Below are 26,636 nucleotides of genomic sequence, written 5' to 3'. Positions count from 1 at the left end.
TCCTCAGTTTTCATCCAATTGACTTGAAATCTGAATAGGATTTGCATAACAGCTTACTGAAACCAACCACCAACTATTTTTGAGGTCAACATATCTAAAAGGTCAACATAGGCCAAAGTCCAACCAGCTTTTTCGAATTTCTAAAATCCTCAATTTTCAACCGATTGACTTGAAATTTGAAAAGGATTTTCATATAAGCGAACTGAGTTCAACCACCAACTATTTTTGAGATCAGCATAGGCCAAAGGTCAACCACTTTTTTTCCAATTTCTAAAATCCTCAATTTTCATCCGATTGACTTGGAATTTGAATCGGATTTACATACAAGCAAACTGAATTCACCCACCAACTATTTTTGAGATCACCATAGGTCAAAAGAGCAACATAGGCCAAAGGTCAACAACAATATAAAATTTCTAAAGTCCTCAATTTTCAACCGATTCACTTGAAATTTGAAGAGGGTTTTCATATCGGCTAACTGAATTCAACCACCAACTATTTTCTTGATCAACATAGGCCAAAGGTCAACCAATTTTTTCGAATTTCTAAAATCCACAATTTTCATCCGATTGACTTGAAATTTGAAAAGGATTTTCATATCAGGTTAGTGAAACCAACCGCCAACTATTTTTGAGGTCAACATAGGCCAAAAGGTCAACATAGACCAAATTTCTAAACTTGTCAATTTTCATCCGATTAACTTAAACTTTGAAGACGATTTGCATATCAGGTCACTGAATTCAACCAGAAAATTTTTTTGAGGTCAAAGTATTCTCTACTGAGTGGCATTCTACTTTGTACTGTTTTGCCAAGTGTCGCTCTATGAGTGATTTTTCATCTGTCTGTCCGTTTGTGAACAAAATATCTCAAAACGTTGTGGACGGATTCGGACGAAAGTTGTCAGAGATGTAGCGTATGTGACAAGGACGAAATGATTAGATTTTGGTGAAGATCCGGATCTGGCTACTATAATTTTTTAAGTGATTCTTCACTGCTGAGTGACATGGCCAACCAGGCGGAGGTATGCTCTCTACTGAGTGCCGTTCTAGTTTAAACAAATATAATGCACCCTCCTCCCCACCACGGCAATCGGGGATCCCATGATTGAGGGGGGTGGGGGGGGGGAGGTAACGTACGTGCCCACTGTGTCCCCACCTTAATGCGTACTTGGTGTTGGGAAGGGAAGGAATGCGGACTTGGAGTTGGAAGGGGAAGGAATGCGGACTTGGATTGGGAGGGGTAGGGATGCGGACTTGGAGTTGGGAGGGGTAGGAATGCGGACTTGGAGTTGGGAGGGGTAGGAATGCGGACTTGGAGTTGGGAGGGGAAGGAATGCGGACTTGGAGTTGGGAGGGGAAGGAATGCGGACTTGGATTGGGAGAGGTAGGAATGCAGACTTGGAGTTGGGAGGGGTAGGAATGCGGATTTGGAGTTGGGAGGGGTAGGAATGCGGATTTGGAGTTGGGAGGGGTAGGAATGCGGACTTGGATTGGGAGAGGTAGGAATGCAGACTTGGAGTTGGGAGGGGTAGGAATGCGGATTTGGAGTTGGGAGGGGTAGGAATACGGACTTGGAGTTGGGAGGGGTAGGAATGCGGACTTGGATTGGGAGGGGGAGGAATGCGGACTTGGAGTTGGGAGGGGTAGGAATGCGGACTTGGTGTTGGGAAGGCAAGGAATGCGGACTTGGAGTTGGGAGGGGAAGGAATGCGGACTTGGATTGGGAGGGGTAGGAATGCGGACTTGGAGTTGGGAGGGGTAGGAATGCGGACTTTGAGTTGGGAGGGGTAGGAATGCGGACTTGGATTGGGAGGGGTAGGAATGCGGACTTGGAGTTGGGAGGGGTAGGAATGCGGACTTGGAGTTGGGAGGGGAAGGAATGCGGACTTGGAGTTGGGAGGGGAAGGAATGCGGACTTGGATTGGGAGGGGTAGGAATGCGGACTTGGAGTTGGGAGGGGTAGGAATGCGGACTTGGAGTTGGGAGGGGAAGGAATGCGGACTTGGATTGGGAGAGGTAGGAATGCGGACTTGCAGTTGGGAGGGGTAGGAATGCGAACTTGGAGTTGGGAGGGGTAGGAATACGGACTTGGAGTTGGGAGGGGTAGGAATGCGGACTTGGATTGGGAGGGGGAGGAATGCGGACTTGGAGTTGGGAGGGGTAGGAATGCGGACTTGGTGTTGGGAAGGCAAGGAATGCGGACTTGGAGTTGGGAGGGGAAGGAATGCGGACTTGGATTGGGAGGGGTAGGAATGCGGACTTGGAGTTGGGAGGGGTAGGAATGCGGACTCGGAGTTGGGAGGGGTAGGAATGCGGACTTGGAGTTGGGAGGGGTAGGAATGCGGACTTGGAGTTGGGAGGGGTAGGGATGCGGACTTGGAGTTGGGAGGGGAAGGAATGCGGACTTGGATTGGGAGGGGTAGGAATGCGGACTTGGATTGGGAGGGGTAGGAATGCGGACTTGGAGTTGGGAGGGGTAGGAATGCGGACTTGGATTGGGAGGGGTAGGAATGCGGACTTGGAGTTGGGAGGGGTAGGAATGCGGACTTGGAGTTGAGAGGGGTAGGAATGCGGAGTTGGATTGGGAGGGGAAGGAATGCGGACTTGGATTGGGAGGGGTAGGAATGCGGACTTGGAGTTGGGAGGGGTAGGAATGCGGACTTGGATTGGGAGGGGTAGGAATGCGGACTTGGTGTTGGGAGGGGAAGGAATGCTGACGGTGTTGGGAGGGGAAGGAATGCGGAGTTGGTGTTGGGAGGGGAAGGAATGCGGACTTGGAGTTGGGAGGGGTTGGAATACAGACTTGTAGTTGGGAGGGGTAGTGATGCCGACGTGGTAGGGATGCGGACTTGGAGTTAGGAGGGATAGGGATGCCGCCTCGGACTTGGAGTTGGGAGGGGTAGGGATGCAGACTTGGAGTTGGGACGTGGGGAAGGGATGAGGTATCAAATGATCCCATATTTGCGTACATAATAAATAAATGTCCCCAAAGAATCTGCTGTGATGGTGTTTTGGTTTCTTTGTTGGTGCCATTTCATTATTTGTTACACTTATTAATTTCCTCCATCAACTGTTTTGTCCACAAAGGAATAAATGAGATGTCGGTGCAGGATCTCATTGTCGGTGTATATTTGAGCTGGGCTTGTACATCCTCCCTCCTTCCTTTTCACCTCTTGCTCTGTGAAAGTAAAACAAGAATTGTTGACATCGGATGTGTTCATTTTGGGAATGACATGTGTATAACAATAACAACAATAGTTCACCTGAATTATTTTCATATCCACTGGTAATTTAATTTATTTTTGTTGTTGTGAAGAGACGAACGTTAACCGAGGGGTCAGTTGTGTAACCCTGTGCCTGTGGTGATTGATTGTCATGGATCGAGATCCCCCGATCTGCACCCACGATCCCAACTCCTCGGACTCCAAGTCGGTCTCTGACGGAGGGAACACAGGGGGTCCGGGAGGGGTCCATGGGATCTGCGGGTTCAGGATCCTGGACGTTCAGAAGCTTCGTGATGGAGGGGACGGGACGGACCAGGAACCAGGTACGGGGTTCTCTCATGATGGAGAAACCACGTGGATAAATATGGAGGAGAGAAAATAAAGGAAGAGTTTAAAACTACAGTAGTTTGTTTTAAATTAACAACTCCGAGGTTGATGTTTGTTTAAAACAGGTTTTGTTTCTCTGCAGATCCTATAGTGGTGGTGAAGGTGGAACCTGAACCTGCAGGTGGTTTCCCCTCACCAGGTAAGAATCCATAATAACATTGTACAAGTTGAAGATGACGATACTGGATGATGGGAATGGCGGGATCGGGGTGTTGAGTTTGGTTTCAGACTCGATTTATCTTGTTGTAGATTTAAATGAGGAGGTGAAGGTGAAACGTGAACTTGGGGAGAATTGTTCTTCACAAGGCGAGTTCACAACGACATTTAAACATTTATTCGTCGAATTTAAACGAAGTTTTTCAATTTATTATTTGTTATTTTATCATCGAGAAAACGATTTAAATTCCCACAAGATGTACTCGGTATTTAAAATCCTCCAGGGCCGTGACGTCATTCCATTTCCCCTCAGATGAAACGGGTCGAGTGATACCCCGAGGTTTCCATGGTAACGTTCCTCCGATGTTGAACATCACTCATGTGAAGGAAGAACCGTGTGAAGATTCCTTCATAACAGAAGGTGAGAAATGAATAAAACTCTGAACCCTTCGCAACTGCGTTTAACCAAAATGATGTTTCACATGATCGTCGAATTTAAATTAAGTTTTCAATTTATTATTTGTTGTTTTTTAAAAGAGAAAACTATTTAAATTCCCGCAAGATGTGCTCGGTATTTAAAATCCTCCACGGCCGTGACGTCCACGTCGCGTCCAGTGACGAAGTTTGGGTTTGTAGCGCCCGGGGGGGGCACAAATCTATCCTCGCGCCCCACGGGCACTGGCATAGTCAGGAATTTTTATTGGGGGGCAATATGAAAGAGCTCTAAGCTTCCCCAACAGGCTCCCCTAATCTTCACGAAGGACACCGTTGGATCTTTAACGTCTGCCAACTAATGTCGGCATACGGGGCACAGGTCTACTTTAACGTCTATCCGAGGAACGACACACATTGATGAATCACCCTGACTGTGAAACAACGGAATGACAGTTTGGATGGAGCTGGATCAGGATTCGAACCCAGGCTAGACAGCTAAGGGGTGAGTGTGCATACATCGAGGCCATCCTGCCAGCCCAACACCCTCACCGAGGCCTCGCACCACGTTTACCCTTCTGTCCAGACCCTACAAGTGTCAGGGCCTTCTTCGCTTTTTTGCCCTTCACACGCCTCTCTGCACTATACGGCGTGAGTCATACGTCATGGCGTATCTTGTGTGTACACGTGGGCAGGGATTAAGGAAACTTTATCTTAAAAGAGAGAAAACTTATAAGTTATTTTTAAAAATCTTTATTATTATTTAGTGTTAAAATACCCTTCGGAGTGTGTAGAATCACAATTCAACACAAAAAAAAACCATAAAAAAATGTTAAAGTCCTAAAACATTGAATACTAGCAGGTATACCCGGCATTGCCCGGTGATGTTCTAATCATGTTGGCATTTTCAAGAAAATAATTTAATATCGCCTTTCATAATTTTTGTTTTTGATGACACTTTTAAATAAAGCAATTATTTGGATTTTTGATTTTTTAAAAAAAATCTTTAAAAAAAATCTTTTCAAACTTTTTTTTCAAAATCAAAAATATTGTTTGCCTAGAACACTCTCTGACACTCACTGATGAACCTCTGAAAGTTTGACGAAGATCCATTCAGCCATCTCTGAGAAAAATGACGACACACAGAAACACACACAGAGACGTACAAATGGCTCGCTTGTGGTACACATTCAGCATATACAGTCACGTGAAAAAGTAAGAACACCCCCACATTTATCACTACTTCAAATACCTAAAACTTCAAATACCTTACTTTTTCCACATGCAGAATTTGCATTTATGTTTATTTAAATTATACAATGGACTACAAAATGTAAATGTTTCATGATATTTGTTATATTATATCGCCTTTATCTATCAATATTGTTGAAATGAAGATCAAATAGCTGTATGTTTAAATATGTTGAAAAAGTCAAAACTTTACTTGGGGTGTACTTACTTTTTCACATGACTGTATGTATACGTTTGGATTTATTTGGTTACTATGGCAACGGTGTGCAATGCTTCAAAACATTGCCATTTTTATTTTACACCATTTGAGTGAAAAGATTTAAAAAATTCCGCTCCCAATCAAGCTGTTTAGGTGTGCAAATATTGGGAGGAGTGCAAATATTGGGAGGTGTGCAAATATTGGGAGGTGTGCAAATATCACATATTGGGAGGTGTGCACATATCAAATATTGGGAGGTGTGCAAATATCACATATTGGGAGGTGTGCAAATATCACATATTGGGAGGTGTGCAAATTTCGCATATTGGGTGGTGTGCAAATATCACATATTGGGAGGTGTGCAAATATCACATATTGGGAGGTGTGCAAATATCACATATTGGGAGGTGTGCAAATATCACATATTGGGAGGTGTGCAAATATCACATATTGGGAGGTGTGCAAATATCACATATTGGGAGGTGTGCAAATATCACATATTGGGAGGTGTGCAAATATCACATATTGGGAGGTGTGCAAATTTCGCATATTGGGTGGTGTGCAAATATCACATATTGGGAGGTGTGCAAATTTCGCATATTGGGTGGTGTGCAAATATCACATATTGGGAGGTGTGCAAATATCACATATTGGGAGGTGTGCAAATATCACATATTGGGAGGTGTGCAAATATCACATATTGGGAGGTGTGCAAATTTCACATATTGGGTGGGGTGCAAATATCACATATTGGGAGGTGTGCAAATATCACATATTGGGAGGTGTGCAAATATCACATATTTGGAGGTGTGCAAATATCATATTGGGAGGTGTGCAAATATCACATATTGGGAGGTGTGCAAATATCACATATTGGGAGGTGTGCAAATATCACATATTGGGAGGTGTGCAAATATCACATATTGGGAGGTGTGCAAATATGGAATATTGGTAGGTGTTCAAATATCACAAATTGGGAGGTGTGTAAATATCAAATATTGGGAGGTGTGCAAATATCACATATTGGGAGGTGTGCAAATATCACATATTGGGAGGTGTGCAAATATCACATATTGGGAGGTGTGCAAATATGGAATATTGGTAGGTGTGCAAATATCACAAATTGGGAGGTGTGTAAATATCAAATATTGGGAGCTGTTCAAATAGAAAATATTGGGAGGTGTGCATATATCACACCTCTACCTGCAATTAGAGCAGTCCAACACCGACCTTTGAACTATTTATAGCAGGTGCACAGCTCACAACAACAATGCATACAGTACATGTTATGTCGATGGAGAAATTGTGTACAGTGCATCACAAAATTGTGGGTTTTTTTGAGGTGTTGACAAAGTAAATTGAGGCACATATAAGAGCTAACACATAGAACATATAATAAAGGGAGTGGGAGAGAAGGGGGGAGAGAGAGAGGGAAGCACAACAACAATAGAGAACAGTGACATCAGGAGCTCTCTGGAAGAAAGAGGGCTGGGGCAGGTTACACGGGATAAACAAGATTGACAATACAGGGGATTTCAGGAAAGAAAACAAGGAGTTTAAAGGAGGTGGGTTTAGGGTGTATTAAGGGGGTAGAAAAGATCATGGTTTTGGATAGGAAAAGAAGATATGAGATGATGGTAAACAGCTGTTTTGAAGATCTGGAGGGAGGAGTGGGAAGTGCATCACCAAATTGTGTACAAACAAAACCATGATAAACCTGTTTCTTTAGGAAGCTCATATGACATCAAGCATCAAGCTCACCCTGTTCAACACCCAGTCCCTCAACAATAAATGCCTCATCCTGAACGAATACATCCTGGATAACAAACTGGACTTTCTCTGTCTCACCGAAACCTGGCAACAACCTCTGGACTACTACACACTCAACCTCACCACACCCAATGGATATTCCTACGTCAATAAACCACGCTCGGAGGGCCGAGGTGGTGGAATTGCCGTTATCCACCGTCAAGACATCAAGACCAACCTCATCTCCATCTCATCTGCTCCATCATTTGAACACCTGGCTTTAAAACTCTCTGGTCACACGCAGTCAGTCATGGCTGTCGTCTACCGCCCTCCCAAACCACACCCATCATTCCTGTCTGACTTCTCCTACTTTCTGACCCAGCTATGTTCCCTCTCCCCCTCAATCCTCCTCCTTGGTGATTTCAATATCCACATGGACTCCACTGACTCCACAATAACCACTGACTTCACTGATTTACTCACCTGCTTTAACCTCACTCAACATGTCGACTTTCCTACCCATATCCGTGGTCACATTTTGGACCTTGTCTGCTCCACTGGATTAAATTTGCACCATCTCTATGGCTCCGACCTCACCCTCTCTGACCACTTAGCCATCACTCTGACCATCAACATCCCCGCCCCAACACCAAGGCATTATCGCACAATCAACTTCCGTAAGCTAAACGCTCTTTCACCTACCTCATTCTCATCCTCCCTCTCTGAAAAAATGTCCACTTCTCCCTTCATTGACCTCCACACCCCTTCCGACCTCACTGACTACTACAACCACACTCTCTCCTCCTGCCTTGACCAGCTTGCGCCTGTAAAAACCAAAACAGTTTCTTTCACCCATTCTGCTCCCTGGTTTACCCCTGAACTCCACCTGATGAAAACTCGTGCTCGCCAACTTGAAAGACTCCGCAATAAAACGGGTCTCACAGTTCACTCCCAAGCCTACAAGGACCACATACAACACTACAAAGATGCCCTCTCCCGCGCCCGCTCTGCCTACTACTCTCAAATTATCCACTCTGGCTCCGGAAACCCAAAAGCACTCTTCTCGACAATAAACAAACTCCTCCGCCCCCTGAACACCACCACCCAGTCATTCACAGTAGACAACTGCATCTCCTTCCTCTCTTTCTTCCAACGCAAAATTGACAACATCTACAACAGCTTGACCACCGCCGCACCCGCTCCCCCTCCAACCACCTGCCCCCCCTTGTCCTGCCATCCCCTGTCTCGGTTCTCCCCAATCTCTCCTACTGACCTCTCTGAACTCCTCATAGGAATGAAAACTGCCACCTGCACTCTTGACCCCATCCCCTCCAGCTTTGTCAAAGCCTCCCTCCCTGCTCTCTCTCCACTTATCATTGCAACAATAAACTCCTCCCTGTCTACAGGCATCGTCCCACCTTCCCTCAAAATTGCTGCTGTTACCCCCATTCTAAAAAAACCTGGTCTAAACCCTGACACCCTAAACAACTTCAGACCCATCTCCAACCTACCCTTTCTGTCAAAAGTTTTGGAACGCGCTGTAGCCACTCAACTCAAACATCATCTCTCTGCCAATAACTTGTATGAAACATTCCAATCCGGATTCCGCTCCAACCACAGTACTGAAACTGCTCTCCTCAAAATCACCAACGACCTTCTCCTCTCCTCTGACGCTGGCAACCTCAACATTCTCGTCCTCCTCGACCTCAGCGCTGCCTTTGACACCATCGATCACACTATCCTCCTCACCCGACTTGAATCCACCTTTAACGTCACCGGCACTGCCCTCTCTTGGATTAAATCATACCTCTCTGACAGATGCCAGTTCATCTCCATCAATAACTGCAAATCCCCCACTGCTCCCCTCCCCCAAGGTGTCCCCCAAGGTTCAGTTCTTGGCCCCCTCCTCTTCATCCTTTACCTGTCCCCGCTCGGTCACTTAATCCGCCGTCATGGTCTCCAATTCCACTGCTTCGCCGATGACATCCAGCTTTTCATCTCCACCAAGTCCGTCTCCACCGACACCCACTCTATCCTGACAAACTGCATCACTGAAATAAAATCCTGGCTTCAAATCAACTTCCTCAAGCTTAACTGTGATAAATCTGAAATAATCATCATTGGCCCAAAAACGCTCACAAAATCCACCCATAACTTTGCCCTCAACATCGACGGTATCCCAGTATCCACCTCCCCTCACATCCGGAATCTTGGCGTCATCTTTGACCAAACCCTTTCCTTCGACAAATACACTAAACAGATCACAAAGTCAGCCTTCTTTCACCTGAAAAACATTGCCCGTCTCCGCTCATCCCTCTCCTCCACGGCTGCAGAAACCCTCATCCACGCCTTCATCACCTCCCGTCTGGACTACTGCAATAGCCTCCTCTATGGTTCACCCTCAAAAATCACCAATAAACTCCAATACATTCAGAACTCCGCTGCCCGTCTACTCACTCATTCCCGGACCCGTGACCACATCACCCCCGTCCTTTACAAGCTTCACTGGCTCCCCATCCCCCAGAGAATCCAGTACAAAATCCTCCTCTTGACATACAAAGCCCTCCATAACCTGGCCCCATCCTACCTGGCTGACCTCCTCTCCAGACACACTCCCACCCGCAACCTCCGCTCTGCTGGTACCAACCTCCTGACCCCCTCCATCCGGACCAAATTCAGATCCTGGGGGGACAGGGCCTTCTCCATCGCTGCTCCCACCCTCTGGAACTCACTACCTCACACCATCAGAGACTCCTCCTCACTCACCACATTCAAAACATCACTAAAGACCCACCTGTTCAACGCTGCATTCAACATTCAACCCACAGCATTTAACCCCTGACTATCTCTTCTCCTTCTCCCTCCTTTTGCTTTAAATATTTCCCTATTGATTCTTGTCTTGTCTTTTTGATTCTTGTCTTATATATATGCCGTATATCGCTGCTGTTTGTTTTCTTGATTCTTGTCTTTTTGCAATTGTTGTTTTCATGTATTGTTATGCATTATGTTTTCCACTCTGTCAAAGCGCCTTTGGGCTTCTGGAAAAGCGCTATACAAAATAAATGAATTATTATATTATTATTATGACTCCGCACTCATAAATCGTGAGCAACACTTTAAACACGTTAATCTCAGCATCGATATTCTCATGGATTTTTTTTCATCATACATTTTGAAGCAAAAGAGCAGTGTACTTCAAATTTGGCACAGTTCATCTTTTCAGTGAATCAAATGCCCTGAACTATTAAAAATGAGATCCAGTCTCCTAACTTTTTAATGATTTTTTTTTCTGATGAAGTAAAGTTAATTTTACAAAATACAACAACAACAACAGGTATTTTAAGGCCATTTTCCCTGCAAGAGCGGGGGTTAGCCTTGCGGTCCCCATGACAATCTTCTCCATTTCCCCAATTTTCTGCATCTCCCCTTGTTAACCCTCTTGCCCGCATTTCTTTTTCGACCATCTTTAGCCAAGTCTTTCTCGGTCTTCCCCATCCTCTACTTCCTTCGACATTCATTTCCATCACTCTTCTCAACCAGTCACTTTCATCCTTCCTCAACACATGACCAATCCATCTCAAACTGTTTCTCTTCACAGCATCAATCACAGGCTCTATTCCCATCATCTTTCGCGATTCATCATTTGTCTTCCTCTCTCTCAACGATACTCCACACATCCACCCAACCATTCGCATTTCCACCCTTTCCAGCCTTCGTTGCTGCTCTACATTCATTACCCATGTCTCGCTCCCATAAATCATAACACTTCTCACACATGCAGCAAACACCTTTCCCTTCAGCTTCAACGACACTCCCCTCCTCATCAGCACGCCACTCAGTTCCAGAAACTTCTCCCATGCACATCTCACTCCAGCAACCGTTGCCGAGTCTGATCCACTTTCTCCATACAGCATATCTCCGAGGTAACAAAATGTTTTCACACCTTCCAGTTTCACGCGGTCTCCAAGATCCAACTCAACATTTCCTCCATCTGCAGCTCCCTCTGTGCACACCTTACTCTTGAATGTAGCTGCCACACTAGTTAATGACCCTCTCAAACCACTACATTTTTGAAGAACCCACTCAGCACACATTGTACATTGAATGGAATTCACTCCGACACCCTTCCTGCGCACAGCACACGGCCACTTCCCAGTTCTTTCCAACTCACCACATGCTTTACCACTTGCCATCACCTTCGTTTTTCCGATATTCACCTTCAGACCTTTTGTCTCCATACATTCCTTCCACTTGTTCATCTTCTCCTTCAGTCCATCCATACTTTCTGCAATCAACACCAGATCATCTGCATACAACAACTCCCGTGGTAAAACCTCCTTTACGTTCTGAGCCAGCACCTCCATCACAGCTACAAATAGTGGACTTAGCACCGACCCCTGATGCACTCCCACCTTCACCTCAAACTCACCACTGTTCCCGTCCTTCGTCCTTACAGCTGTGCGCGCTCTTTTGTACATTGCCATGACTACTCTGATCAACCATTCCTACACTCCTAACTTCCTCAATGCCCATGTCACTACTTCACGTGGAAGCCTATTGAATGCTTTCTCCAGATCAACAAACCCAAGAAACAACTTCTTTCTCTTCTCCATGTACTTCTCCTGCAACTGCCTCACAATAAAAAGCGCGTCTGTCGTTCCTATTCCTGGCATAAATCCAAACTGCATTTCGTCAATCTTCACCTTCTTCCTTATCCTCCTCTCCAACTCCCTTTCCAATACCTTCATTCCATGCTCCAATAACTTTATCGCTCGATACGAGCCACAGTCCAGAGGGTCACCTTTCCCCTTGTATAGAGGGACGAGGGTACTCAGTTCCCAATCCACTGGAATGCAGCCTTTCACCACCAGATTGCAGATCTCTGTCATTCTCTTCACACCCCAATTTCCCACTGCCTTCAACATACAGTCATGTGATAAAGTAAGTACACCCCATGTAAAGTTTTGACTTTTTCAACATATTTCAACTTCCAGCTATTTGATCTTCATTTCAACAATATTGATAGATAAATGTGATATAAAATAACAAATATCATGAAACATTTACATTTTGTAGTCCATTGTATAATTTAAATAAACATAAATGCAAATTTTGCATGTGGAAAAAGTAAGTACACCCCTACATTTATCACTACTTCAAATACCTAAAATTAGAATCAGGTGTACCAGCTCAGGTGCAAATGATTAGAACATCATTAGAGAGGATCTTGGAGGAACCTGTCTTATTTAAACCTCAGACATTTCGTTTGGTTTGCTCTTTGTTGTTGAAGTGTGCGGCGTCACCATGCCTAGATCAAAAGAGTTCTCTGAGGCCTTCAGAAAGAAGGTTATAGATGCCTACGAGTCTGGGAAGGGATTTAAAAAGATCTCCAAACAATTTGAAATCAATCATTCGACTGTCCGGAAGATCATCTACAAGTGCAGAAGATTCCAAACAACTGCCAGCTTATTCAGGCCAGGCCGCCCCAGCAAGTTCAGCCCGAGAGCAGACCGCAGGATGCTGAAAGAAGTCTCTAAGAACCCCAGAATGTCATCTCGGGACCTACAGGTAGCTCTTGCCGCTGTTGATGTCAAAGTGCACGAGTCTACCATTAGAAAGAGGCTGCACAAATTTGCTCTACATGGGAGATGTGCCAGGAGGAAACCTTTGCTGTCCAGAAAGAACATCAGGGCAAGACTAAAGTTTGCCAATGAACACCTCGGCAAAGACCAGCAGTTTTTTTTGTTTGTTTTTTTTTGGTTTTTTTTGTATACTGAATCGAGGCTCGTGAAAGAGCTAACATTTACTTCACAACCAAATCATCCAGACAAGACAAACAAAACACACAAAAAGAGGGAGCGGAAAACAAGATGGGGAGAGAAGGGGAAGCACACAAACATAATATTTGAGAGCAGGGAGATGTGTGGAAGGGAGAGGGCTTGGGGGGAGGAGGCGTGGGAAGGGGGGGGGGGGAGGGAGAAGTATAAAACACAAGGACACCAAGGACTTCCAGGATAGAAGTTGGTATTTTAAAAAAGTGGAATTGGGGTGAAATTAGTGGGGGTAGAAAAGATCAAGGTTTTGGATGGGGGAAGATAAGAGATGGTGGTGAACAGCAGTTTTAAAGACCTGGAGGGTGGAGTGGGATTGAAGAGAGTGAGGGAGTTTGTTCCAGAGGCGGGAGAAGAGAGGAATGAAGGAGTGAAGGTGAGCAGAGAGTCTTGATTTTGGCAGTTTGACCATAAGAGGGTTGTAGGCAGATCTTGTGCGACCTGTAGGAATATTTGCGGGACAGAGCCCAGAGAGAGCTGGGGGGGCAAGGCCAGAGAGGAGTCGGTAGAAGATGGAAAGACCACCAACCTGCCTGCGGTGAGTGAGTGAGAGGCCCTTGGAGTTCGCTTCATCGCAGGATATTCCAATGATTCTGAATGCTTTGGTTTCAACAGCGTGAAGACGAGCTAGGTGTGAGGCAGGAGCACCATCCCAGAGGGGAGAGCAGTATTCCATTGAGCTGCGGATGAAAGCCTTGTATGTGGTGAGGAGCTCAGGTGTGCCAAGGAAGGACTTTGCACGACGGAGGATGCCCAGTCGGCGACTGGCTTTGGAGGCCAGATTTGAAATGTGTTTTTCCCAGGAAAGATCATGGCAGATAGTGAGACCCAAAAGCTTGAGTGACAGAACTTCTTGGAGAGGATTATTCAGAAAGTGGATGGGAGGGTTGTCCAGTCGGTCTTTTCGGAGAGACATCGTAAGAGTGTGAGATTTGTCAGGATTGAAAGACATGTTCCACTTGTTTGCCCAGGCTGTGATTTTGTCCAGGTCTGCAGAGAGTGAGGAGGCAGCAGACTGCCGATCTGAGGGATGAAGAATGGAGCGACAGAGAGTAGAGTCATCAGCAAAGAGATACAGAGGATTTTCAAGAGAGTCAGAGAGATCATTGATGAAGACCAGAAAAAGCACAGGGCCCAGAACACTGCCTTGTGGAACTCCAGCCTGAACAGGAAGAGGAGATGAGAGAAACCCATTCAGGGCCACACGTTGACTACGACTAGAGAGGAAGTCCGCCAGCCATGCGTGGAGATTTCCATTGATACCAAAAGAGGAGAGTTTGGTGAGCAGAGCGGGGTGCCAGACCGTATCGAAGGCACGTGATATGTCAAGGGAGACTGCTCTAATTTCCTGTTTGGCATTGAGGACCTCCATCCATTGTTGAGAAAGCAGAAGCAGCATGTCCAGAGTAGAGTGTCCAGGTCTGAAACCAAATTGATGATCAGAGATCAAGCCATTGGAGAAGAGGAAAGATTTCATATCTGAAGCAATGATGGATTCCATGACTTTGCTGATAATTGGGAGAAGGCTGATTGGTCTGTAGTTGCTGGGATCTGTTTTTGCACCTTTTTTGTGCAAAGCGGTGATGTTGGCAGATTTCCAAGCAGATGGAAGATGACCTTGAGCAAAAGAGAGGGTGAAGAGAACAGAGAGAGGGAGTGAAAGAGCGGAAGAACAGGATTTTAGGACCCGTGGGCTGATGCCGTCAGGTCCAGTTGCAGAATCCGAGTCGAGGGTTGACAGAAACTTTTCCACCTTGTCAGGAGGAAAGGACACAGAGTCCAGGAGCAGCTGGGTATGACTGGGTACGGTGGGTACAGAGAGGGATGGGTTTGGGACAGAAGATTTAGAGGCAAACACAGAGTTGAGGCATTCAGCTTTTTCACGCGCGGAGTCAGCCGTGTGGCCATTTGAGGTGAGGGAGGGGATGGAGGGGGAACAAACACCAGAAACAGATTTGACCAGACGCCACCAGGATTTGGAAGAGGGAGACAGATAAGAGAGTTCGGTCCTGATAACGAACAATGTGCTCTGGAACAATGTGCTCTGGACAGATGAGTCAAAGGTAGAGCTATTTCGCCACAGTACCAGAAGACATGTTTGGCGAAAACCAAAGACAGCATTTGACCGCAAGAACCTGATACCAACTGTAAAGCATGGTGGTGGAAATATTATGGTTTGGGGCAGCTTTGCTGCATCAGGGCCTGGACAGCTCACCATCGTAGAATCCACTATGTATTCTTCATTGTACCAGAGGGTGCTTGAGGATAATGTGAGGCCATCTGTCGGAAAGTTGAAGCTCAACCGAAGGTGGACATTGCAACATGACAATGATCCTAAACATACCAGTAAATCCACCAAGGAATGGCTGAAAAGAAAGAAATCGAGGGTTCTGGAATGGCCAAATCAAAGCCCGGATCTAAATCCCATCGAGATGTTGTGGGGGGATTTGAAACGAGCTGTGCATGCAAGAAACCCCTCAAACATCGCACAGCTGAAATAATTCTGCATGGAGGAGTGGGCAAAAATTTCTCCCAGTCGATGTCAGAGACTGGTGGACAGTCATAAGAAACGCCTACTTGAGGCTGTTTCTGTCAAAGGAGGCAATACCACCTATTAGAGCTAAGGGTGCACTTACTTTTTCCATATGCGAAATTTGCATTTATGTTTATTTAAATTATACAATGGACAACAAAATGTAAATGTTTCATGATATTTGTTATATTATATCACCTTTATCTGTCAATATTGTTGAAATGAAGATCAAATAGCTGTATGTTGAAATATGTTGAAAAAGTCAAAACTTTACATGGGGTGTACTTACTTTTTCACGTGGCTGTATCTCCCACAACTCCCGTCGGCCCTCCCGCTTTTCTACTCTTCATTGCTTTTATCGCTTCCTCAACTTCCTTCTCGGTTATCTTCTCTGCTGGTCCTAAAACTGGGTTACTCTTTATGTTGCCATCCCATTCATTCTCTGCATTCAACAGTATTTCCATATATCTCTTCCATCTTCCTTTAATTCCATCTGGGTCCACAATGATTTGTCCCACTTCATCCTTCAAGCAAATCACCCCCATCACATCACACCTCTCTTTCGCTATCTGCTTTGCAATCCAAAATTCCGCTCTCTGACCCTCTTCCAGATCCAAGCGTTTTCCGAACATTTTCCTACATGCCTCATACGCCTTTGCTACCTCTTTATTTGCAGCCTTCTTGGCTGCCTTATAAACTTTCATGCTCTGCCTTTTCTACCCCCATACCCTTCGCCTTCTGCCACTCCTTGAACGTCTTCCTCTTCTCGTCAATCTTCTTTCCAACTTCATCATCCCACCACCATGTTTCCGAGTGCCTCGGTGGTCCTTTTGTCCATCCACATACCTCAGCAACGGCTCCCAACAGACTATCTTTCATTGACATCCAACCACTTTCAGGCTCAACCACATCATTCGCTACCATACTCAGCCTCTCTTTTAATGCCTCCCTCACTGTCACCTCTTTCAACCTCCACACCTTCATTCTCGGTTGGTACTTCACCCGCCGAGCTCTCCTCGCACCTTTCACCCTTATGTCGCAGACAACCAAGTGGTGCTGTGAAACAGCCTCCTCCCCCGGGATCACCTTTGTGTCCCGGAGGTGCCCCCTATCTCGCCTACGCACCATCAGGTAGTCAACGGTTGTCGTCGACCCACCTGACATGTATGTAACAAGCTTATTATCCTTTTTCTGGAACTGAGTATTACAAATCAACAAATCAGCTCCATCAGCAAACTCCAAAATCTTTTCACCTTCTCCATTTCTCACACCATATCCGTAACCCCCATGAACTCCCTCAAAACCGTCTTTACTCCTTCCCACATGTCCATTTGGGTCTCCTCCTACCACAACTACTTCCTCATCTTTCACGTTTTCCATCAGCTTCTCTATTGCACACCAGAACTTGGCCTTCTCTTCATCGCTCCGACCAACCTGCGTAGCTATCCAGAGATTATGTTCACCAAGAGCTTTCCAATCATCATTTTCACCATCATCAACCTATCACTCACTCTAGTCACACTCACCACACTGTCTACAAACTCCTCAGAAAACAGGACACCAACACCATTCACGCCTTTTGGGCACCCATGCCACACAAACTTGTATTTCTGTCCCTGCCTTCCCTTCACCATTCTCACACCCTTCCCTTCCATCTCGTCTCCTGCACACAACATATGTCCACTCTTCTTTTGACCAATACTTCCACCACTTCTCCTGATCTCCCTGTCATTGTCCCTACATTCCATGTCCCAAACCTCAGAAACTGATGTCCACGTCGGGCATCAGACGTTTCGTCGTCATAAAAAAAAAAAAAACACCTTTAGAGGCCATTTTTCCCCGCAAGTGGGGGTTGGCCTTTTTCGGGAACTGTGGTTGTTGTTGTTTTTCGGTCCCCTTTTTGAAGCAATGTTTTACGGCCGGATGCCCTTCCTGACGCCAACCCTTTTTGCCGCAATAAATGCGGTCGTCGTCATAAATGCCGTCGTCATAAATGGAGTGATTTCCACCCTTGCTTCCACCCTTCCAATTTTACAAAATGTTGAATGTATTTTTGAATATGGTACCTCTATACATGTCGTGGATGGATTTGGACGAAATTTGGCAGAGATGTAGTAAGGAGGGGTAGGGATGCTGGTGCTTAATTTATATGTGAAACATTATGTGAAATGTGAAACATTTCACAACATGTGAAAAGGATGAAATGATTAGATTTTGGTGAAGATCCGGATTCGGATCCAGCTACTACAATTTTTAGTGATTCTTCACCATTGGGAGATATGTGAATTATTTAATTTTTTAAGTGATTCTTCACCATTGAGTGATATGGCCAAACAGGCGGAGGTATACTCTCTACTGAGTGCCATTCTAGTTTGAATAATGCTTCAAAAGTTATGATGAAAACTAGGAAATTTAATGTATTGCTTTGAGTCAATAATTAATATGCAAATTAGATGCACAACATCACAAAAATGAGTCATGTGATATGGCAAAGTGTAATAAGATATAAAAATAAAGGCTTGAAAGCAAATCAGTAATTCTTACTTGAATGGAATTTTATTTTCCTCCTATTTATATTTTCCGGTTGCAAGTGACTTAATACTTACGTATTACTATATATTTATGTAATAAGTCACTTGCAACCAGAATATCACTTACGATTTTCTTGGCCACACATTATAAAGAGGGTGAAAGCAAAGGAAAGTGGGGAAAGTGGGGACGACATCCCTTCAGCCTAACATGGGTGATCTCTGTGTTACAGAATGCAAAAACTCATCCTTCGAACACTCACAAAACAATTCGATAAGATTTTTTTTTTTTTTTTTTTTTTGTACTGAATCGAGGCTCGTGAAAGAGCTAACATTTATTTCACAAACAAAACAACCAGACAAACAAAATATATCAAAAGAGGGAGCGGAAGACAAGATGGGGAGAGAAGGGGAAGCACACAAACATAACATTTGAGAGCAGGGAGATGTGTGGGAGGGAGCGGGCTTGGGGGGGGGGGGGGAGGCATGGGAAGGGGAGGAGGGGGTGGGAAAGTATAAAACACAAGGACACCAAGGACTTCCTGGACAGAAGTTGGTATTTCAAAAAAGTGGATTTGGGGTGAAATTAGCGGGGGTAGAAAAGATCAAGGTTTTGGATTGGGGAAGATAAGAGATGGTGGTGAACAGCTGTTTTAAAGACCTGGAGGGTGGAGTGGGATTGAAGAGTGAGGGAGTTTGTTCCAGAGGCGGGAGAAAAGAGGAATGAAGGAGTGAAGGTGAGCAGAGAGTCTTGATGTTGGCAGTTTAACCATAAGAGGGTTGCAGGCAGATCTTGTGCGACCTGTAGGAATATTTGGGGGACAGAGCCCAGAGAGAGCTGGGGGGGCAAGGCCAGAGAGGAGTCGGTAGAAGACCGAAAGACCACCAACCTGCCTGCGGTGAGTGAGTGAAAGGCCCTTGGAGTTAGCTTCATCGCGGGAGATTCTAATGATTCTGAACGCTTTGGTTTCAATAGCGTGAAGACGAGCTAGGTGTGAGGCAGGAGCACCAGCCCAGAGGGGAGAGCAGTATTCCATTGAGCTGCGGATGAAAGCTTTGTATGTGGTGAGGAGCTCAGGTGTGCCAAGGAAGGACTTCGCACAACGGAGGATGCCCAGTTGGCGACTGGCTTTGGAGGGCAGATTTGAAATGTGGTTTTCCCAGGAAAGATCATGGCAGATAGTGAGACCCAAAAGCTTGAGTGACAGAACTTCTTGGAGAGGATTATTCAGAAAGTGGATGGGAGGGTTGTCCAGTCGGTCTTTTCGGAGAGACATCGTAAGAGTGTGAGATTTGTCAGGATTGAAAGACATGTTCGACTTGTTTGCCCAGGCTGTGATTTTGTCCAGGTCTACAGAGAGTGAGGAGGCTGCAGCCTGCCGATCTGAGGGATGAGGAATGGAGCGACAGAGAGTAGAGTCATCAGCAAAGAGATAGAGAGGATTTTCAAGAGAGTCAAAGAGATCATTGATGAAGAGCAGAAAAAGCACAGGGCCCAGAACACTGCCTTGGGGAACTCCAGCCTGAACAGGAAGAGGAGATGAGAGAAACCCATTCAGGGCCACATGTTGACTACGACTAGAGAGGAAGTCTGCCAGCCATGCGTGGAGATTTCCATGGATACCAAAGGAGGAGAGTTTGGTGAGCAGAGCGGGGTGCCAGACCGTATCGAACGCACATGATATGTCAAAGGAGACGGCTCTAATTTCCTGTTTGGCATTGAGGACCTCCATCCATTGTTGAGAAAGCAGAAGCAGCATGTCCAGAGTAGAGGGACCAGGTCTGAAACCAAATTTATGATCAGAGATCAAGCCATTGGAGAAGAGGAAAGATTTCATATCTGAAGCAATGATGGATTCCATGACTTTGCTGATAATTGGGAGAAGGCTGATTGGTCTGTAGTTGCTAGGATCTGTTTTTGCACCTTTTTTGTGCAAAGCGGTGATGTTGGCTGATTTCCAAGCAGATGGCAGATGAGCTTGAGCAAAAGAGAGGGTGAAGAGAACAGAGAGAGGGAGTGAAAGAGCGGAAGAACAGGATTTTAGGACCCGTGGGCTGATGCCGTCAGGTCCAGATAAGGGATTTATGTAGCCAGCAGCCCCATAATTACTAATGCAGATTTATCTACTGTGCAGAGGTGATTGGTAATTACGAATGATGTTAAACCGGATGGAAAGACTTCGTAAGTATGTACATGACACATCGACATGTAGCACGAAGTTTAAAATGTTAAGGTGGTTCTGTAAGTTACGTCTCGTGCTCTCACGAATCCGTTGTATTGTAATTTATATACTGTACAACAAAATGGAGCATGAAAACATGTTTTGGGGAGTGTCGTTTGGCGCTCCATCCATGGTCGCGCTCGGAGCTGTCGCCCCCGTCGCCAAAAAAAATAAAAATCTTAATAATGATTTCCTTCTCTCCCCATGACACCTCCCCCCTGTCTGCGACCATGTGTTGTCTCGTCCTGCCCATTTTCTCTCCTTCATATCTCAATCCTCTCCAGCCGATACCTTTCCAATATTCTAGTTTTCACCATACTCCTTCAACCTTTCTCCTTCTTCCTCCTCAGACCCACTTTCACCTAACCTTCCAAAAATAATACATTAGCAAAGAATTTAAAAAGTAGGCCCCTCCTCCCGTACTAGCACAATTGCTTATACACCTCCCTGTTACTTCGTTGTCTGCTCACCTGGCTGTCAATCCCCTATTCTTCTGTTACTCCTTTTGAACATGTTCTGGAATCCTTCGTCCCCCTTCGCCTCCATGTCCTCACTTCAGGGAATTTCACAGATCGTTTTCACGGTTTTGTTTAAAAATGTTTAAACTTTCCCCTGCAGTGTTGTATTCTGTTGTATATTATAACACGCTGTTCTTCTTCCTCTTTAGAAGACTGTCTTCAATTTGCTCATCAAATCAATCAATTAAAAAATAAATATTCAATCTCTTACAGTTCTTCCTTTTTACATTCTCTATACTCACCTGCATTCCAGCCCTTCCCTAACGTTTTCAAACGGATTCTCTGACTTGAAAATCACACGAAACTAATTTCGCAATTAATTTTCGCTTTCCATGAATCGTCCAACACTTTCTAAAATACCAATTCACCCCTTCCCTCATAAACTCTCCCCTCACTCCTCCCCTCCTAAACTCCCCCCTCACCACTCCCCTCCTAAACTCCCCCCTCGCCATTCCCCTCCTAAACTCCCCCCTCACCCTTCCCCTTCAAAACACACCCCTCCCCTCCCAAACTCCCCCCTCACCCCTCCCCTCTTAAACTCCCACCCCCTCCTCCTTCAAAACTCCCCTCACCCTTCCCCTTCAAATCTCCCCACCCTCCATTTTTCATCAATTTTCCTGTCAGCCTGTCATCCTTCTGAAGTCGGCAAATTGAGTACCAGCTTGCTGGGATGAATGATCCCGGTGTGTACCCCGATTTAGAATAGGTACACTGTATCCCTGCGCATCGTAGGAGGCGACTAAGGGTTGGCATCAGGAAGGGCATCCAGCCATAAAAACATTGCCTCAAAAAGGGAACCATAAGGTCATGGGGCCCGCAAGGCTAACCCCTGCTCTGGCGGGGAAAAATAGCCTTAAAACAATCGTTCATTCATTGTTTTTTCTCCCCTCTCACCCCTCCTACTCTAAGCTGCCTCCTCACCATTTCCTCTCCCTTCCAACTCATACCTCCACCTCCTACAACCTTCTTTCTCGCTCTGCTCCCCTCAAACAAAACTTGTGCCTCATCCCATCACCATCAAACCTTTTGTCCTCCTCATCCTTCCCTTTCTCCTAGCTCTTCTGCAATCTCCAACACACTATCAACAGCTCTCCCTACCTCCTCCTCTTCCTCATCTTACCCTACTCCTCCCCTCCCCTGTCCTGTATGTGATGCTCCTCCTCCCTTAATGGAATGGACCTCAATCATCCGGGGCCTTCACTCAAACCTGATTGATCTCTCCATGCAGGTTGCTTCTGACAAACCAGACATAATCTGCTGAACAGAAACTTTCCTCCTTCATGATGTCTCTGATTCCTTAGTATCTCTCCCAGGTTACTCCCTCCTCCGGTATGATAGACCTGAGCCTCGTCCTGGAGGTGGGGTTGCTATCTTTATCAACAACTCTCTTTCTCACTCGCCCTGCACTGCCCTCTCTCCACCTCACCCCCAGGAATACCTCTGGCTACGGCTTCCCCTTCGCTCCCACCTCTTGTTCATATGTGTGTTGTACCGTCCACCAAACAGTGATGACTCAATCTACATCTCGCTGTCTGATAATATGGACCAACTTCTATCTACCCATCCCAACTCTCTCTTCCTCATATGTGGTGATTTCAATTGTCACCATGCCAGTTGGCTGGGTGTGGGTACCTCTCTCACCAGCCATGGCTCTTCAGCAAAGGACTTCTGCGACTCACTGGGACTGACACAATCTGTCTAACTCCAAGGGCCTTTCTCTCTCTCATCGCAGGCAGGTCGGTGGTCTTTCTGTCTTCTACCGACTCCTCTCCGGCCTTGCCCCCCCTGTTCTGTCTGTGCTATGTCGCCCAAATTTTCCTGCAGGACATACAAGATCTGCCAGCAACCCTCTTCTGGTGAAATTGCCAAAATCAAGACTCTCTGCTCACCTTCACTCTTTCATTCCTCTTTTCTCCCACCTCTGGAACAAACTCCCACACTCTCTTCAATCCCACTCCTCCCTCCAGGTCTTTAAAACAGCTGTTCACCACCATCTCATATCTTCCCCCCCCCCCTCCCCCCATCCAAAACCTTGATTATTTCTATCCCTGTTAAAACACCCCAAATCCACCTCTTTCAATCTCCAACTTCTTTCCTGAAATTCCTAGTAGTGTTCATTTGCTTTATACCGTCTACCCCTTCCCTCCCTCCCCGCTTCCCTCCCACCGGCCCTCTCCCTTCCACAGATCTACCGATGAATTCCACAGATCTACCGTAATACTTTCCTCTCTCTCCCCTTCTTGTCTCCCACTCCCTGTATTTATTGTATGTTTTATCGGTCCATTCATGTTTTTGTGTGTAATGTGTTAGCGCTTACACGAGCCTTAACTCTGCATACAAAAAAAAACAAGACCGAAAGTCCAACAGCGGTGTAGCCGGGCTTGTAAAATATTATAAACCACAAACACATATGATTAGCTTTTTAAATAGTTGCTAATTCTGTTTATAACATTAAACAAATAAATTTGTTGGACTCCCGACATCCATGAGGTAAGTTTTACTTACAGAACTGAGGGAAGATCTACTGTAATCTATATACCCCACAAAGGTTGAGTTAATAACATGCTGTCAAAAAACCGAGACGAATTCCTTTCTTCCGCGGTTGTTAGTACCGTACACCGCTTATCATTGATTCATGAACTATACACCACTTCAATCCATTAACCTTGTATTCACGACATCGGGATTAAAGTGTTATGGTCATATTTACTATATTATTATTATTTACTATTACGAAAATGATACTACTGAAACGATAAACTACTGTGTTAAGAAACCTGTGCTTAATTTGTCCGAAATGGCCTGAAGGTGAGGCATGAAGCCTAAGGCCTATACGTACCGTTTGTCATTTTAACAATCGGTTTGTTTGTGTTTCACACTGAATGAAAAACGTAAAGGGAGAGCATGGCGATTGTGATATATGACAGGTTCAACGATATGTTTGGCTTTAACGAAATTGGAATCAAAATGCCGGAGTGTGCAGAGTCAGCCGCCGTACCCCCGTAATGACATCGGACGTAATCACATCACCCTGTCATGTGACCAGATCCTCAGCTCTGATTGGTATACATTTGAGGGGACATACATACATACTGACGGACAAACACTGTTCTAGATGGCTTTGCCCTTTGGGCTATGCCGTTAAAAAACCACTACGCCTATGCGTCTGTCCATTTCTCCACAGATGAAATGGGTCGAGTTAAAGCCGAAGGTTTCCATGGTAACGTTCTTCCGATGTTGAACGTCACTCGTGTGAAGGAAGAGCCCTGTGAAGATTTCCTCTCAGCAGAAGGTGATCAATGAATAAAACTCTGAATCATTCCCAAGTATTTTAACCAAATTAATCTATGATGAATAAAATTTGTTTGTGTGTGTGTGTGTGTGTGTGTGTGTGTGTGTGTGTGTGTGTGTGTGTTTGTGTTTGGTTATGCATTTGGACCCTGCAGGAACCAGTGCAACCAAACTTTGCATGGCCTCCTCTTTCATCCAGGGAAGATCGAGGGCTGTATTCAGATTTTAAAAAAAATAGAAAAAGGAAATTTAAATCAGATAAATGGCCGTCAGGCCTTCATCGGGTCTTGTGCTTATTATCTCTGCCACCAAAGGTGGATGGAGGTTATGTTTTCACCCCTGTCTGTTTGTTTGACAGTTTGTCCGTTTGTGAACAAAATAGCTCAAAAAGTTGTGGACGGATTCGGACGAAATTTGGCAGAGATGTAGCATATGTGATAAGGAAGAATCGATTAAATTTTGGTGAAGATCCAGATTCGGATCCGGCTACTAGAATTTTTAAAGTGATTCTTCACCATTGGGAGATCGGGCCAAAAACGATACATAACAGGATATCTCAAAAAGTTGTGGACGGATTTGGATGAAACTTGGTGGACCGTTTGTTTGTGTGACAAGGACGAATCGATTCGATTTTGGTGAAGATCTGAATATGGATTCGGATATGAGTATTATTTAATTTTTTAAGTAATTCTTCACCATTGAGTGATAGGGCTAAAGCCAACATATAGCAGAATATCTCAAAAAGTTATGGACGGATTTGGATGAAACTTGGTGGACAGGTTGTGTGTGACCAGGAAGAATCGATTAAATTTTGGTGAAGATCCGGTTCCGTATAGTAGAATATTTTACGTGATTCTTCACCATTGGGAGATAGGGCCAAAAACGATATATAGCAAGATATCTCAAAAAGTTGTGGACGGATGATTTTGATTAAATGTGATTCTGTATTGTGATTTTCTCGTCTACTCTGTGACACAAAACGTAAACTGTTCACCTGGCGGAGGTATGCTTTCTACTGAGTGCCGTTCTAGTTCACTGCTTGCATTTTTTTTCTTTGGAGCGATCAAGTAATATGTTTTGTTGAGGTTGTATTTAGTGATTTGTTGTCAACAACACAAATTTAATTATAATAGTGTTTACACTTGTGCCTGTTATTAAAAATGTTGCTTTACACACGTTTTATTATCACACTTCCGTGTTCAGGCCTGATTGAGTATGTTCCTTTCATACTGCTGTGATGAAGTGATATGTATGCAAGCTAATGACAGAAACTGTGTATTCCCTTTTGGTAGGTTTTTCCCCTACCTTTAATCCTCCCTGTCTCATTATGATCCATCTGCTGCTTTTTTAACTTTAATCTTCAGCGTCACGAAGATTGGCACAATATGATCCGTTTGTTGCTGTTTTATTTTGAGAATTTTTTTTTAAGAACAGCGGAGGGGATTTAAATCAAACTTGGTGCAAGTATGTGTAAAAATGGACTTTAAATTTTTGGGTCAAGAGGTCGAAGGGCAGAGATCCCATTGGGTAAAAATTCTGTTACTGTGCTAACTTGTGAACCAGTGATTGGATTTTGACCAATTCTGATATAAGTACTGTCTATATTATGATGCAAAGATGAACTGATTTGATTTTAACATCCAGGGGTCAAAGGCCAGAGGTCATGTCAGGTAAAAATGTTGGTACCTTGATAACTTGTGATGGAATTTTGACTGTAGTTGATGCAGGTATGTCATGTTCGCTATCTTTTTTTAAATCTCTTCCTCTCTCGCTCTCCAGTAAGAACGTAATTGCAAGACAGGCACCATATGTAAAGATATGTTCTATTCCAATTATTCCATTGGTGCACGACGGGAGTTGTGGGAGATATGTTGAAGGCAGCAGGAAGTTGGGGTGTGAAGAGAATGACAGAGATCTGTAATCTGGTGGTGAAAGAAGGCCGCATTCCAGTGGATTGGGAACTGAGTACCCTCGTCCCTCTATACAAGGGGAAAGGTGACCCTCTGGAGTGTGGCTCGTACCGAGCGATAAAGTTATTGGAGCATGGAATGAAGGTATTGGAAAGGGTGTTGGAGAGGAGGATAAGGAAGAAAGTGAAGATCGACGAAATGCAGTTTGGATTTATGCCAGGAAGAGGAACGACAGATGCGCTTTTCATTGTGAGGCAGTTGCAGGAGAAGTACATGGATAAGAGGAAGAAGTTGTTTTTGGGGTTTGTTGATCTGGAGAAAGCATTCGATAGGGTTCCACGCAAAGTATTGACATGGGCATTGAGGAAGTTAGGAGTGGAGGAATGGTTGATCAGAGTAGTGATGG

At 45.0% G+C, this 26,636-nt stretch overlaps 1 protein-coding gene across 4 annotated transcripts in view; it reads left to right on the top strand.

Annotated features, from left to right (window-relative positions):
- Positions 1-3,067: 3,067 nt before the first annotated feature.
- Positions 3,068-26,636, top strand: part of LOC137427751 (uncharacterized) — a 40,782-nt gene continuing 17,213 nt past the window's right edge. For 2 of the 4 annotated variants that reach the window (XR_013623448.1, XM_078777805.1), the window contains exons 1-5: positions 3,068-3,546; positions 3,693-3,749; positions 3,860-3,916; positions 4,080-4,187; positions 24,214-24,321. Coding sequence is in view for 2 of the 4 variants with exons in the window: in XM_078777805.1 (XP_078633931.1) it covers positions 3,375-3,546; positions 3,693-3,749; positions 3,860-3,916; positions 4,080-4,187; positions 24,214-24,321 (502 nt within the window). In the remaining 2 variants the exon portion in view is untranslated. The remainder of the gene's footprint in view (positions 3,547-3,692; positions 3,750-3,859; positions 3,917-4,079; positions 4,188-24,213; positions 24,322-26,636) is intronic. The other 2 variants (XR_010984566.2, XM_068117460.2) reach the window with 1 other exon arrangement.

This window comes from Myxine glutinosa, chromosome 5 (genome assembly GCF_964187855.1).
Source record: "Myxine glutinosa chromosome 5, kmMyxGlut1.1, whole genome shotgun sequence".
NCBI lineage: Eukaryota > Metazoa > Chordata > Myxini > Myxiniformes > Myxinidae > Myxine > Myxine glutinosa.
The sequence above is the reverse complement of the archived record's forward strand: the minus strand, read 5'-3'. Positions and strand labels throughout refer to the sequence as shown.